Below are 15,720 nucleotides of genomic sequence, written 5' to 3'. Positions count from 1 at the left end.
ACATCCAGCCTCGTCGCTTACTCACTATGCCATGAGGGGTTGGTGTGGCGTGTTTTTTTTTTAAAAAACCTAAGCTCCTTCTCACACACAGTCTCGTCTGCACAGTTCATCCCAGTCCTTATTGTACTTAACACCCAAATCTAGCAAAGCCAATTACTCACTGTCCAAACACTGCTCCCGAGCCCCAACCCTTGCCGCACGCTAACACGGCAGCCTCCTCCTCCTCCTCCTCCCAAGCGCAGGTCAGAAGCGCCCTTCAGCAGGTGTCGCAGCCCTTGTGGTGCGCTGACCTCTTGTTGGCTCAGTCCTAGGTCAGCCCAGCGAAGGGAAGCCCTGGAGCCAGAAAGGGCTCTCACGGCGACGCCGGGACAGCCACACCAAGCCTTACCCTGGGAGGTGGTTCTCCCCCCCCCACTCCCCACGCGCAGCACGACCCCGTGGCCGCTCGTGGGCTCTGACCGTGGCAGAAGTGGCTCCTGGGCCCAGCCGGGCTCCGTGTGGGGCCCTCGGCTGTGGGCAGCAACAGCCTCGCACCACTCCGGCCGTGCAGTGCCAGGGTCCCACAAAAAAGGGGGCTGAGCCCATCCGCACCCGTCCTGCCGGCTGGCTGGGCTCCTCCAGCGCTCTGGCATGGCTATACTGCATTAATGGCCGGTCCTTCTGCTCAGAGCAGTTGCCTTCCTGGTCTAGGACTGAAACAATTTCAGGAAGTGGTAAAATATTACTCCGGTTTTTTAGCTCAATTTTGTTGGTTTATAGACCAGCCACCATCCCTGAAGGCTCTCTCATGCTGTGATGTTCGAGGGCCTTCAAAAGACAGACAACAACCCTCACAGCAAGGTAGGCTGGCAGCAGTCTAACAGTGTGGCCTCAAGCAGCTGGCAGTGCTGCAGCTCGACTGGAGCCCAGGTTCATTAGCCCCTGCGCTCTACACGGGGCTGGCAATGGAGACCAAGGATGGCAGCAGAAGTGGGATTAGAATCACGGAATCGTTAAGGTTGGAAAAGACCTCAAGGATCATCAAGTCCAACCCCCAACCCAACACCCCCAGGCCTCCTAAACCATGGCCCCAAGTGCCACGTCTGCGCAGTGTTTGAACCCCCCCAGGGACGGTGACTCCCCCACCTCTCTGGGCAGCCTGTGCCAGGGCCTGACCGCTCTGGCACTGAAGACATTTCCCCTCATCTCCCACCTAAACCTCCCCTGACGCAGCCTGGGGCCGTTCCCTCTCGTCCCGTCACTGGTGACTTGGGAGCAGAGACCAGCCCCCCCCTCACTCCAGCCCCTCTCAGGCAGCTGTAGAGAGCCATAAGGTCTCCCCTCAGCACAAGGGGAGGAGCTGCTTTCCGGGTCGGAGCGCGGAGCAGAGCCACAGCGACCCTAATGGTGAGGAAAGACTGCAAATGGGGAAACACACCCAAAACCCACCCAGAAACACTGGCCCGAGCAGGGCTCCCCAGCCACTGCTAAGCACCGGCTATGGGCAGGCATTAGTGACAGCCAACAGCACCTCCCAGCCGCCCTGCGGTGCCTGCAGCTCCTCCCCGAGATCCAGCCGCATGTGGCTGCGACCAGGCCAACAAGGAGCTGCCCTTAAGTACGTGCAACCTTCCCATCAGCGCAAACGTAAACCCGCACCTCTCGCTGCTCTGCAGCCTGAGCCTGCTCATCGCACAAGCTGGTCAGCGCTGTTTCTCGCCCTGTTTCTATGGGCACAACAGCTCGGCCATGGCACGTGGTTCTCGGCCCCAGCTGAACCCTTGGGTGTTCATCCCACCCTTCTGCTGCACACACACACACACACACACAACACCCAGCAGAGCAAACGCAGCCCTCGCGCTGGCTAACGGGGGTTCAGCCACCCGCTCCAGGCTGGCCGGCCAAAACCCCTCCAGACAAGTTTTTTAGAGGTTATTTTGAAGAGGTTCACCCCCCCCACCTCTCTAGGGAGGCAACTCGGACCCCAGCGCAGGCCAAAAGGCGGACAAGGGGTGCCCCCCTCCATGCTTGTTGCCGAAGCACCAGGGGTTACTGTTTTCCTTCAAACCCTTACAGTGAATAAACCCGCATGAGAGACACGTAAAGCCAGGGCTGAACAGCAGGGCCTGATTTCAGGGACGTTTTCTCTCCTCTCTCCCGACATCACCTAAAAACAAACATGTTTCACAGGGACAGGGATAGCTCTGATGGCAGCTGCCAGAGGAGGGGAGGGATGCGCCTCTCCCCCCCCCACAGCACGCGACAGGACAGGGGCTGAGGCACATCAGACGGGCTCAGGCTCGCTTCAGCGGCTGCCCTCCAGCACCGGCGGGACCTGCAGCCCTTGTGACGAGAGATACCACCGCTACAGCCCCCGTCCCTCCAGCCTGCGCCACCTGACCCTGCGCTGCCTGTCAGAATTCCCCAACCGCTTCATTTTCCAGCCCAGACCCCTCTCGTAACCGCATCGCGCAGTAACACCCTTCCGTGAGCGCTCTCATCCTGCCTGCGAGCGCTTTGAGGACAATACAGCAGGCTGAACCCGGCGCCCTCCTCTCCTGACCTTTTTAGCTCTCTCTGCCACCATCTCCAGGCAGAGCGTCAGTGCTCCAGCAGCCTTTGGGCAGCTTCAGTCAGTTGGCCAAAGCAAGGGCTGAACCAACGCCACAGTAAAATGCTCCTCATGAGGCTTTTTTAAAGGTGTGGACATTTCAAAACGCAATCACAGCTCGGCTACGCTATGACACAGGTGTAAGAAAACTTAACTTCAGCAGTTTGGATTCATGTTATTAATATCCTCTGATGTTTGAAGCCTGAGGAAGAAAACACGCCGCGATGACTTGTACCCTTACACCACATCATGGTTTCTATTGGACAACCCTTCTGTTATTAAACAAAGCACTGACACAGCTTTATCAGGTGATTTATGCAGAATTTCGTGAAAAAGTGGAATGTTTTACGTGGATAACATCTAAGTGCTAAAAAAATACCTTCTAAATGTACTTTTCAGAGTGCGTACAGAAGAATCACTAACTGTAAGCAAAGCCACATCTCAGAAGAAGTACAGACCACATTCTGCATCAACACCTTTCCCCTCTGAAGCGAAGCAGTCTTCATGCCTCAGAGGCCAGGCGTGCCGACGCTCCTCTAGACAGAATACTGTCTCTGCCCAAAACGTGATGAAATCTCTGGAAGGCGAGAAACGGCCAAAAGAAAGATAAAGGCACTAAAGCAAATGGTACCGTAGAGGTTTCACCCACCACGTGATGAATTCTGACCGTCCCTCCAGCAGCACGACGGCTCGTGGGGGTCACGCCAGCGCTTGGGTACTTACGTTCTCCAGAGGAGAAAAGCCACCTTCTGATCTCCAGCACTATTTCTTCCCACAGAATTCAGACATCCTTGACGATTTCTTCACGCGGCTGTGGTCAGCAAAACCACAGGCAGGGCTCCATCGATACTTGCTGACCCCAGGGGGATGTGGCAGTTGGATCAGAGGCCTCTGACCGGGCCCTACTGTTGTCTTAATTACCATCGGATTTGGTTTCTGTAGGTAACGGCCTCATTACAGACACTCAACAGCAGCAGATTTAGGCACGGTCTTAGATTCTTTTCATGTTTTCATCTTTTATGTGGTGTATTCTAAATCTCATTCTCTACCACTAAGTTCTCAGAATACTTCTTTCAGGAGCCCAAACTGTGTACTATATCCTTAAAAAGTTAAATAACGGGAGATCCCTAAGCGAAGGAGGACTCCAACCACAACAAGGGACACAAATACAAGACACCGTGCCTGAAGGATCTGCACAGGGACTCTCTAAAACCAGAACATTACTCACAAAAGACATGGCAGTTGAGCTCATCTCTTGGCCAACACCTTTGCAGGCAGCTTCCCTAGCGAGAATTCAGCACTGATATTTAGGAAAAAAAGAAAAAAAAGCCCTAAAAGACTAACATGGCACCCACTTTCAGATGAGAAGCTCAACCCCGTGGAAAGCTTCCCCTTGCTGTCCCCTCACTATCCAGTGGGAACCGGCGGTAGCGGGCAAGTGAGGGGGAGCGCAGCTCTCCTCGGCACCTTCATGATCGTCATGCCCTTCACGTTTTCAGGGCACTTTGCAGACACGAGCAAAAGCCTGAAGGTCATTGCTAAAGCAAATCAGTTTGCTGTGGTGAATAGATGCAGATCCCTATGAATATCATGCTGTCAACAAAACGTTGAGAAGCAAATAGCCAGAAAATGCATGTAGCTGCTTGCTTTAGCTTCATTTCTATCATCACTCCCTGGCTGTCAGGGACCTAGAAGCCTTTGATGTCTCTTTGCAGCTCCAAACAAATGCCTGGCCATCCTCTCCTCCTTTGTAAGCAACAGTAACTCGTTTCCTTCCAGTTTGCACAGCTACGATGCCCCAGTTTTTAATTGGGGAATGAACAATGCGCACAGGCAGCTCGCTCTGCTCCCTTCCCTGCAGTTACAGGAAACTTTGCCTTCAAATATTTAGTGGCCGCTCTGCACACCACAAGCTGCTCTAGATACTCCTGTTGAGAGCCACAGTTCAGGCTCAATTTGTACTGAATGATCCCAAATTACCTTCTACCTCCATAATAGACGTGGTGCTGACGTGAACACTGCTACTACAGAAGGAATCGCTGCCCAGCAGCCACTGTGCTTTAGAGACACTCCCCCTGCCCCACACACATCCCCACGTGGTCAAGGTTCACGCCTTGTTATCCCCATTTATAGACTCGGGCCTAGGGCACAGCAAAACGCTTTCTCCAGGCTACAGGGGGAGGCGCAGGATCCCTCTCACCAGACAGAACAATCTTAAAATTTGGGAGCCTCGTTCAATCTAGGGTCCTCCTGTAATCCCTGGTTGGAGGATAGGGGCCTCTGGAATCGCCCCGTTCTGGAATAAATGGGGAAACAAGCTGCTGCATCCGATAGCACAGAGCCCTGGTGAGGAGCACAGGCACCATTATATATAAACAAGTGCAACTGGGAGATGACAGCAGTCGCAGATTCCCCGTTTGATTCAGCAAATTGTTCATATAAATTCAATCTGCCGCCTTCAAAGGCCTGCTATACGCTGATTGCCAGGGCTGCGGCGGCGTGGAAGAGACGCGATACCAGCAAGGCTGACAGGAAGGAAAAATGAAAGGGAACAATTCAGATGAAACATGACACAAAACAACAGAAAACCCGGAGACGCAAGCGTAACCTTGTTGGAAGCACATACGAAAAGATATTCGGAGAAAACAACATCTCAAAGCATAATTACCCACTGAGTAGGCGATGAGCTCTTCAGAGAAGAGGCTACATTTTGTTATATACTTAGACATCACTTAGCATACAAGAAATCTCGCTCCTGAATACGACTGCAATGCAAATTACAAACCTGCTCTGCTTATAATCCTCCTGACTGGCTGCCTGGTGCCTGGGGAAGGAGCTGTCGGCCCTGGAGACAGACCTTCAATCTTTTAACAAATCTAGGTTTATCTTAGGATTTATATTTGATTCCGCACTCATCTAGGTAATGGAGTAATTAATTGGTGATATGCCATGCACGAACTGTAAAGAGAGAGACACAAGAATCAGATAATTAATTCTATATTGGACATGAGGATGGATACTTCCTGCGTGCTTCACAAATATGGTAATGAGTTTTTAAAATTTCATAAGCTACTTGAATGCAGTCTTTCAAGGGCCTTCCCTCACTGTGTTTAGTCAGACTTGGGCCAAAGTATAAAATGGTGTTAAGTGTTAAACCTGTCATCCCTGTCCCCAGGAAATGTTTGTTTCAGGATCCAGGTTTCTGCTGAGTCTCTTCTTGTTTTAAAAGCCACGTAACCGCAGAAGCCCAGACTTCAAGGTTCACATTTCCCTTACATCTCTGAACCATAGGCACATTTTAAAGCATCTCAGCACAGCAACAGGCTTATGAATAAATCAAGATCTACTTTAATTTAAAACACAAGTGCAAAGGATTCACAACTACAGATGAGCAGGATCGTTCGTTTCAAATTAGAAATCTTTTCAAAGCCCTGCTCTTTTGCATAAAAAAGCAGTATATCTGGAATACAGAAACATTTTACATCAAAAACTTTCCAGTGCAGCTAAGGAGGAGCTAAACGAACTCATTTCAACCAACTTCATCAGCCCCAAACTTGGACATCCAGCCTAGGCAAACCACCTACGATCCCTCTACTGGCCACAGGCAGAGTGGTATCGAGAGAGAGCGATTTCATCCTTCGGCAGGTGTCTGAGATAAGGGAGGTGAGTCGCCCTCCGGAGGTGTTCCTTCACCTTGGCCTACAGAGCCAATCTACAGGCTTTGCAGACTGGGTGCCCACCATTTAGATGGCTGGCATCAGTGCAGATGAATTCCATCCCAAATTACTTCAAGTAATCAACTGTGGCTTCAATTTTGAAGCAGGATCTGTAACTGGAGTAAATAGCAGAGGATAGAGATTATCAACATCTTCTGAAGAAAATGCAATTATAAGGTTAGATTCCAAGACAGTAGGACTGTCCCAAGAATAACTTAAATTCCAATAAATTTGTATCTGGAGTTTCAAAATAGGATCCCAGTTCCACATGAAAGATAATATTCTTGAGACCTCACAACAATACACACGTTACTGTACAACGTTACGTCCTGACCTAGAGCCCAATGACCTTGACTATCTCACTGATCAGAAGGTGTATCATACAAAATAGCTAAATCTATTTTAAAATAACCGAAAGAGCTGTTTAGACAACCAGTAACTTTCCAAACGTATCGGCAAAGGGATGGTGAGGAAGGGGATACCAATAACAAAACACACATCAAACGTTTCTCTCCTCCTGACGTTCCGCGGTAGCAAGCAGAGGAGATCGAGGCTCAACGAAGCGCCTCACATGAACGCGAAAACCTCTCCCGGGATATGCAGGAGAGCCGAAACTTTTCCATTCAGTCTCCTAGAGCACCCCAAAGTGCTACTCAACTGTCTCAGGGCAGCATTTCTGAGCCTCTCTTGGGAGAAAGGCCTTGGAAAGAAGGTGCCTGGAAACCAAACACGGGAACAAGCTTTCAAGGTGTTGCATATTGTGAATTTTGAATGGCAGGATCCTGGTGGCAAGAACGCCTGTCTTCACAGAGTCTGTTTGAGGCCTGTATCCAAGGGTTTCCCCCTCCAAAAGTTTAAGATCATGAAATGGATTCAAGATTGACCACTAAACCATACATATTCCTCAGCAAAAGAGAAGCATGTTGATGCAAGAGAGCCATTTAGAAACAAATATATACATATCACATCTGCTCCCCAGGAAAAATATGTACAGTCTTCTAGGTCCGCATTTAACTGAAGAAGATTAAAATCATCTGTGAAAAAGTCTCAGAGGAAAAAATTGTCAAGTGTTTGTGCATTGTTTGAGAGTTTGAAGGGGTCTGTGCCCCAAAATGTACGTCTGAGTCAGCTCAGGACTCCAGTGTACAACTAAGGAAGCAAAGATCACATTTCTAGTTGGGAAATATTGTTCCAGTTCAGTAGTCAGCAGCCACGGTTTGCAGGAACTCACAGACATTCAGATACGCAACTTCGGACTCGGCTTTAAAATGCCATTCTTTGGAAGAAGCGACCCACAAGTCACGAAACGCCTGCTTTAGTCTTGACACATACTTGGTCTTACGTGGATCTAGTACGTATTGATTGTCTTCAGCAAAAGAGAAGCCCCAAAAGGCTGAGAATGCAAGGACAGTATTCACATTCATCCTCAAAAAAGATCGCTGACAAGTTCCAAGCACCATTCACAGGACGAGACCGGGTGGTCTCTTGATTATTTTTTTAAAATAAGCATTATTTTTCCCCTAGCATTTCCCCTCATGTGAAGTCAGCAGGTAGAGGTACGCTTTCTGTATTGTTGGATAAGGGGAACCAGGCACTCTGGAAGGCCCGTCTGGAGCAAAAAGGGGTGATCCAGGAGTTCTTGTGCCGTTGCTCTTTCTAGCGGGTCCCGTGTCAACATCCTTTCCAAGAAGTCTCTCAGAACTGGGGAGGTCTGTGAAAAAGCAACCAACCGAGTCAACCCCGTAAAGGAACCGGGCAACACTTCGCGCGACAACAGGCTGCTGAGGTAGGTTTGGTTAACGAGGATCCCGAACATTTCACCTTTGCAACCCCGCTTTTGCGTGCTACCCACGCTACGTGTCCGTGCTTTTTATGCTGCAGTAGCAGCTTTCTGCCACCGATAGGCACGACATTTACACTGGGGGGTTTCATTTTAATGGGGCACAGCAAATTAAGACAAGACCGCCCGCAGTGTCCTTCCATCTAAGTTAATTTTTTCCCCCATTTTATTATTTAATCTTTTCTGCATTTCAGCTCAAAAATTCAACAGGATTCCTGCTACCCGAGGCACATCACTTTGGGTGTGAAGGGTTGATCAATTCATTCTTTTACCGGCCACAGACTGGGGACAAAAAGTAGTTAAATAGGATTCCCAAATAGGTTTTGAGAGTCTGGAAACCTGATGCCGCTGAAACAACAAGATGAAGAAACTGCAGAATGGTGTATCAAAAACCTGAATGACCTCAGCAGGTTTGTCCTTTGAAAGGTGTGTAAAAGCCTGTTGAGTAGCCAGACCCAAGGACCACTTAAAGGCACTGCAGGTCTCTTCCTGGTGCTAATCCTCTGAATCATTAAAACTGAATAAAAATTGAACTCAGTATATATTTATTTATTTTACTGCCGCTAATTACATCCATTTTAGATCGGGGGCATTTTTCCCAGCTCTGCTTAACCTAGAAGTAGATCATTAAATACTGTTCACACTGAGTTATTGCTTATTTCGTGAGTGCTCTGAACGGCTTCACTGTGATTGCTCGAGGGAGAAGGCACAACGCAGCTACGTACCAGTGCCAGCATCCAGCCCGTATCACTCTGTCAATAAATCCAGTTACGCTTTAGGAAAGCGGCAGAGATTACCCCAGGTGGCGCCTGTTTAGCCTGTTGCCCCCACCAGAAGAGCAGCTGACCCCAGCGGGCCATTAGCTGCAATCAGAGCAGAGGGCTGGATCCACACTGGTGCCGAGCTCCTCCCAGCACGGGGACGGGGCAGATGGCCGCAGGCCCGGCAATCCCGAGCTCTGCTGGAAGCCCGTTTGCTTCCCTGGACAAAGCGGAGCAGAGCAAGACGAGAAATGGCCCTGGCTTCCGCAGCCCGTGGTGGGGCCACCCCACCAAGCCAGGGCTGCCATCCAGACCAGAACTGGCGTTACCTCGCCTCAGGAGCGCAAGCGCTGGGTCCAGAACGCGACCTTGAAATCTTAATTGGTGTTGCAGAGGCAAAGAGGAAAGAGCAGCTGTTGACGTCTGAGCTTATGCTGTTAGTTCAGCAGTCTACTCTGTTAAATAATTCAGTTTTAGCAGCTGCAGATATTCTGATTAATTGGAAAGGCCGGGTAGCTCAGAATGCGGCAGAAGCTATTTGATCTCAGAGGCTTGGACTGAAATGAAAGGAGGACTGCTCTAAGTGGTGACTAAAAGGTAATCACTGTATTTCTCATGTCACTGCTGCTTTTTCATAAGACACCACGAAGCCGAGTTCATCTTCAAAGCAGCTGCCGTGTCTCCATGAGCTACTGCCTATACTGAGCTCTCCTGCCCTGACCATAACGCGGTCTTTGCAGTCCTGAAAACCGCAAAGCCAGAAACTCTCAAGAGCAAGTATCCCCTTATTTGCTCCCCTAGAAGAGGAGCTACTCTATCAACGTCAGCAAGATGTTAACTGTTGGGTCCGCCTGAAGCGGCTTTGATTTGCATTACCAGGTTTATGCCCAGGTGACCTTACATTATTAGGGCTATTTCTCAAGCCAGCCACTAGCTGTCAGCAGTAGCTTGCATCCACCGAGGCACCAGGGCCAGGCAAGTTCCCTGAGAAACATGTCCCAGCAAGATCACTTTCACAGCCAGCTTTAGGGGAACAGCTGACAGGATGCTTCCCCATGATAATCGTCAGGCTTACGAGTGTTTGCCAGTACGCTCACCCTGTGGAAGTTTTTCAGTTTGGGAGGAGGACTGTCACGGAGCCTCTTCATTGCCTGGACTGGAGAATCGCTAAAATAGGGGGGTTCTCCATCCACCATCTCTATCACCATGATCCCCAGGGACCAGATATCCACCTGTGGGAGCCAATGTCACATCAATACATACAGTTCAGAGCAAAAGGCCCTTCCTTTGATGCTTTCACAAAGACTACAACACCCCACCCACAACAAATGTTACCCACTTCATGGTACTGGACTCCTCCCCGCAGTTTAGCAAAGAGAGCTTTCCACCTAGGACTGAGCCCAGGCCGGTGTTGCAACTTGCAAAGGTCTATAAGTAACTATCAACCACCCAGGTGTAGCACAAGCAAACAAAACTAATCAGTCTGCTGCCACCTGCCCACACTTTCAGAGCTCCCATCTGTGCCTTCCCTCCTCTCCGCCCCTCCCTTTATGGCATTGATTGATTTACTGATCCGTATCAGGTCACAGGCTGCTCCTTGCTAACATCTGTCCACACTATGGCAGAGACAAGCCTGTGCCACGCTTCAGGTATAAGAATAGAGTAAGTTTACACCTTGTTCCTGGAAGCAGAACAACCTGTTTTTCTACTGTTTTAGGAAATATTGATATAATCACAATCAAATCTCAAACTAGTCGTAGTTGTATTTATATTTTAAACACGCTCTAGAGGCTCTTCCTAGAAAAGCCGGAGGCTGTTTTCCTGTGACACTTCAGAATATTATTTGCGACCTCCCCTGATATTAGGGAAGCGGTCCCTTACCTCGGTAGCATACGGTATCCTTGCGATAACTTCTGGAGCCATCCAGTAGGGAGTGCCTACTAGGGACTTTCTTTTAGGTACATCTTTACTGATCTGAGCACAGAAGCCAAAATCTGAGAGCTTGACCTGTACAAAGAGGAAAGCAACCAACCTGAAAAATAATTATTAAACAACACGGAGGCAAACACCAAAGACGAAGAAGACGAAGGGAGTAAGAGAACGAGGTACGAACAAGAGGTTGTGAACCCAAAGGAAATAAGGAGACAGACTAAGGCTGCGGCAGCAGGAGACAGGACATAATTTGTCTGAGGAAAACCTACCCTCCCATCCAGCGTTAAAAGAATGGAGTCGCTCTTAATGTCCCGGTGAATGACCCCCTGAGAGTGAAGATACGACAGAGCCTGCAGCACCGACTCACACACTGTTGCAATTTGCTCTTCATTTAGCCTGAAATTAAAGACACGGGCGTTTAACCGCGTTGTCCCGGGCAGCCGACAGGACTCACCCACCGGCCCCCTTTAAAGGCACGGTGCAATTTTGAGGTTGAACGGCAGATACATATCTTGGCTCCCCATGGTCGTTACTATCCCACTTTTACCATCCTTCGATGACTGTCTTTTACTGTTGAAAACATTTTTTTCTTGCTGGTTAGCAAGTTTAAGTGTTCGTAAGTCTAATACTGAGAAATTGTCTTTTAAACCTTACATCTAAATTCATTCTGCAAGATGCTGTTTCAAGCAATTCCGATAGGCAAGGCTGCTGCTTCGTGCCAACGTGCCACAGTAACTGTTGAGACAGCTTTTTTTTTTTAAGCAAATATAGTAAAGCTATTGTTCACAAGGCATATTGTGCAACTTTATCCAGAAAGCATCTAAACACGTCATTTCATAGAGAATATAGGGATCCTTCACAGGTTTCATGCAGCTAGACGCTTTGGATACTCTCACACCTAACCAAAGGTAGCACAGGTTACAAGCAGGGGAGACGCTCCTGAATTTCAGCAGTCTCTCGGTGAGCACACTCAGTACGAGCACCAAGAACCTTATCTTTAGAAGCTCGCGCTGTTTGGAATACCAACACAGGAGCCTTCGTGATCAAGTCTAAGAGAAGATGGTGGAAATGAAAATGGCCTGCTGTAACTGGGGACAGCAGCAGCGTCCTCTGCACATTTACACTGAGCGGTGCCAGAAGTATGTCAAAGAAGAGCTGAAGTACCCAGTTTGAGTCCTTTTGATTCTCAGCCTGTCCCTAGCCGTTGTTTCAAGCAACCCTCAGTTGAGGGCATAGAGCGATACCTCCTCAAATCCAGGTCCGCAAGTCAGACTGAGGAGAAGAGAGCCCTCAGAAGCCCGAGCGGTGCAGAGCGCACAGGTACCTTCTAAATACATAAGAGCAACTCACGGAGGAGGCGGCACCATCAGCTGAGAGATTTATACCTCCGTTGCTCGTTTGGTGTTCCGTACCTCACTCTACCCGACTGACCATCTGCCCGGGACACTGCAGGCTGCGGCCACGCTGATGGCAAATACATCTGAGGGGTGGCAGAGGGCTACTTCGGCCATTGTGATTTAGCCTCTAACGGCAGAGGGGCTTCCCCAGTACAGAACCCAGCCTATTCAGAAACAGTGCTTTTCACTTCGTAGTGCGTGAGCTGCGAGGAAGGCTGATGCACTCTGAGCACCAGAGCTGTACTTTCAGCTTGTCATGTATGGAATTTGGTTTCAGTCAAGTGACTGCACAGTATAAAACAGATTACTAGAGGATTAGCTCACTCCTGGAGATGCAAATCAGTTATCACCTTCAGCAAATGTTTAATTAGGAGAATGAGGGTATTTTCCTCCCTGGGAAAAACTGATAAAGGCTTGCAGCTTACTTTTGATAAATGTGTTATAACAGATCCTGTTTCCACTATGTGGAAAAACAAGCGTTCCTTAAACGGTTCAAAGGAAGGCTTCATAAAATAACTTAAACCTAGGCTGGGTCCCACAGTAGAATTCAGGCTCACTGGTGGATATAAACTACGCAGAACCTTCATAAAAAAACCTCCTCAGAATATTTTTTCTTTTAATCCGTAGTTCCATTGGTTCCAATACCAGCTAAGAGCTACAGGAGTTTCACTGGCTCTGCAACGCTGTAACTCAGCCCCCTTCAGGACTAAATGTTCTTTTTCCTGTCCAGGTGCAGGTACGCGACTTACAGTGAAACCTTGGCTCTCAGCCCCCGAGACATGCCTCTGAACTCAAAGCCTGGCCATCAAAGCATCCCCACGACATTCCTTACAGGTGGGTTTGTAGAGGTTACAATGGACAATGTGGTGTTTTTATGCCTCCCCAACACATCACAGATGCAAATCCAAAACAGAGAATCCAACAGAGCAAGATACATGCCTTAAATCCACCCCAGCATGAGTAAAGGCTAGTCAAAGCATGTAAGTGAATTAAAAGGCATACTATGATTTTAAAAAAAAAGTAAATACAATTAGCGCTAGCAATACTATGTAATTGTAATCCAATTAAGATTCTGAATCTTCAAAAAAGGAAAGCTCATCCTACAGCCTTTCTTGGTCAGTCTTTCCATTGGCGTTCCCCGCACCAGTTTACAGCCTCGCAGGACTGCTCGGAAGCAGGAGGAGGGAGCTCCGGGGTCACGGGTAAGACACGATCATCATAACCGCATCCCCAGAGCACCTTGTGAGTGTGACTCTAGAGGCCATTTGAGAACAACTACTTTGCCCTACGGGAATGCTTTGGTCATTAATTAATATGAAGTGGTGTGGATCAGAAAACAAATTTAGGAGAGTATCCTGTAGTTGCTATCTTTAGGCAATGAAGTTTGGGAAGGAGTCCAGATCCCAGGGCTCTGCTGTACTTCTCCAGAGGAGTTAGCCACAAATTCAACCTTACTAAGGTTGTACCACTGAAAACTATTTCTGCATGCCCTTTAATACTTATTCAGTGAGCTTCCTGGCCAGAATACAACAGACACGGTAAACAGTGCTTTTCACAAGTACTGTTTTACAGGGAAGGTCATCAAGCAGATGAAGAGCGGGTATCTAAGGGGATCAGTACTGTAAATTAGGTCCCTTCTATGTCAGAAGTATTATCACACACTTCAAATGGACGACAGGTATGAAGTGCAATAGTTTCAGGGCACTGCAATCACAGGATCTCTGAGGGAAAATGTTCTTCCCAGAAATCTCCACTCTACTGCTCTCGCTGTCAGGTGGGAACACAAGCGTCTACGTTTCGGAGTTTGCTGCATACCTGATCTGAGAGACAATGTCTGTGAGGGCTCCCCCCTGCAGGAACTCCATCAGCACCCAGAGCTCCTCTCCCACTAGATAGCTCTTGTACATCTCCACTACGTTGACGTGTTGATAATCCCTCATTATCACCACCTGTAAAAACACAGCGGACAATTGACCACCACAAAAATCACTAACGACGCGCAATCTTACCCGACAAAGCAAGCATGCGCAACCTTATGAGCACACCGCAGCAGCCTCCACCCCCCCGGTCATTTTTCTTCTCGGTTCTAGCATAATTCTATTACAAGGAAGATGTCTCCTGCCCTTCCCTTCTTTTTACCACACTGACTATTACCGTGGCTTTACGGCGGACAGCAGAACCCCACCTCTTGTCACTGTACTCACCTCATTGAAAAGGAGCTCCCGGCGCTGCTGCTTTCTCAGATCCATCATTTTCACTGCCACCTGCCGCCCCGAGTGCTTCTCCCGAGCGATACAGACGATGCCTGTGGACCCTTCACCAATCTTTACATAATTCTCCAGCAATGTCCGGGGATCCCCCTGGTCTACCACCATCCTAAGGGCAGCTTTGAACTGCTCGTGAGTCACAACCACCGGGTCCTCACTGGCCAGCTGCCCTTTCACAGAAGAGTCCTGGGGAAGGTGAAGGTTGCTAGAACTAGTCTGAGTCTGCCGGTTCCTGGGAGACCCTGCCGGCGACGGCCTGCCTTGGGGCAGCGCAATCGCCTTCTCCACTGTTGGCGACTTCTGGGGAGTCCCAGCTTCTGAGATCATCCTGGGGAAGTCGGGTGCAGGCTGATCTGATGGAAGAGACTGGGCTTTGGCTGCAGGGCTGCGTGGGGAACCCCACTGCTGGGGTCTGAAGAAAGTATTAGGCTTTGAGACAAAGAAATACGAGAGTGGAAGAAAGAAAAAAATGACGGTTAGATTAACAAGAAGAAAGAAGCGTCAGGAATCAGTTGCACGTTGTGCCACTCAGGCCTAGCACATTTTGTAGCAGGCTGGGGTCAAAAGCTCTAGGTCCTTATCTCCGGGTCTGCCCAACATATGCTGCACGACTGGGGGAAGCCCATGGGTGCAGACTTTCAAGAATCAGTTACAGGATGGGTGCTGTGCTTCAAGGCCTTCCAAACTGAGGCAGTTTAAAAGGGACCTTTTAAAGCGCATACTTTAAAACAAAAAAGCACCAAAAACCAAAACCCACAGAACAAAACCAGCTGTTATAAAGCATTCCAGCCTTGCCACCAAAACTCAGGAGCAACCTGTGTTGCAGAGAATTTTAAAATCCTTTATCCCTCTGTGCCTCTGATCTTCCTATATATAAAAGGGAAGAGGATTCATGCCAAAGCTGTAAATCACTTTGATGTCTTGGCCTAATTCCCTTTGGGTAATTACGCTCTGCCTACCGAAAACTCTCCCTGCACTTTCCACTGGTACCTGCAGTGCTAATTCCTGTCCCTCAGATGCAGAATTAACACTCCAGTTTGGGAAAAGCACCGTGAACCAGGACCGCTGTGGGAGGCCAGCATAACACTTCAACTACGCAGCGTCACCTGCCACCCTGCCGTCTTACCGGCCCAAAACCGACCTTCGATGAATTTGGATTCGCAGCGCTCTTTCCCGAAGCACTCGAGGCTTTCGGAGACCTCCCACTCAAGTACCAA

At 49.0% G+C, this 15,720-nt stretch overlaps 1 protein-coding gene across 14 annotated transcripts in view; it reads right to left on the bottom strand.

The window, feature by feature from the left end:
• Window positions 1-5,915: 5,915 nt before the first annotated feature.
• PAK6 (p21 (RAC1) activated kinase 6) overlaps window positions 5,916-15,720 on the bottom strand; it is a 44,917-nt gene continuing 35,112 nt past the window's right edge. For all 14 annotated transcript variants that reach the window (XM_064453108.1, XM_064453098.1, XM_064453109.1 and 11 more), the window contains 6 exons: window positions 14,441-14,932; window positions 14,052-14,185; window positions 11,109-11,235; window positions 10,789-10,914; window positions 10,005-10,139; window positions 5,916-8,017 (listed from right to left, as the gene is read on the bottom strand). In XM_064453108.1, the coding sequence (XP_064309178.1) occupies window positions 7,850-8,017; window positions 10,005-10,139; window positions 10,789-10,914; window positions 11,109-11,235; window positions 14,052-14,185; window positions 14,441-14,932 (1,182 nt within the window). In that variant the 3' untranslated portion in view covers window positions 5,916-7,849. The remainder of the gene's footprint in view (window positions 8,018-10,004; window positions 10,140-10,788; window positions 10,915-11,108; window positions 11,236-14,051; window positions 14,186-14,440; window positions 14,933-15,720) is intronic.

This window comes from Phalacrocorax carbo, chromosome 5 (genome assembly GCF_963921805.1).
Source record: "Phalacrocorax carbo chromosome 5, bPhaCar2.1, whole genome shotgun sequence".
Lineage (NCBI taxonomy): Eukaryota > Metazoa > Chordata > Aves > Suliformes > Phalacrocoracidae > Phalacrocorax > Phalacrocorax carbo.
The sequence above is the reverse complement of the archived record's forward strand: the minus strand, read 5'-3'. Positions and strand labels throughout refer to the sequence as shown.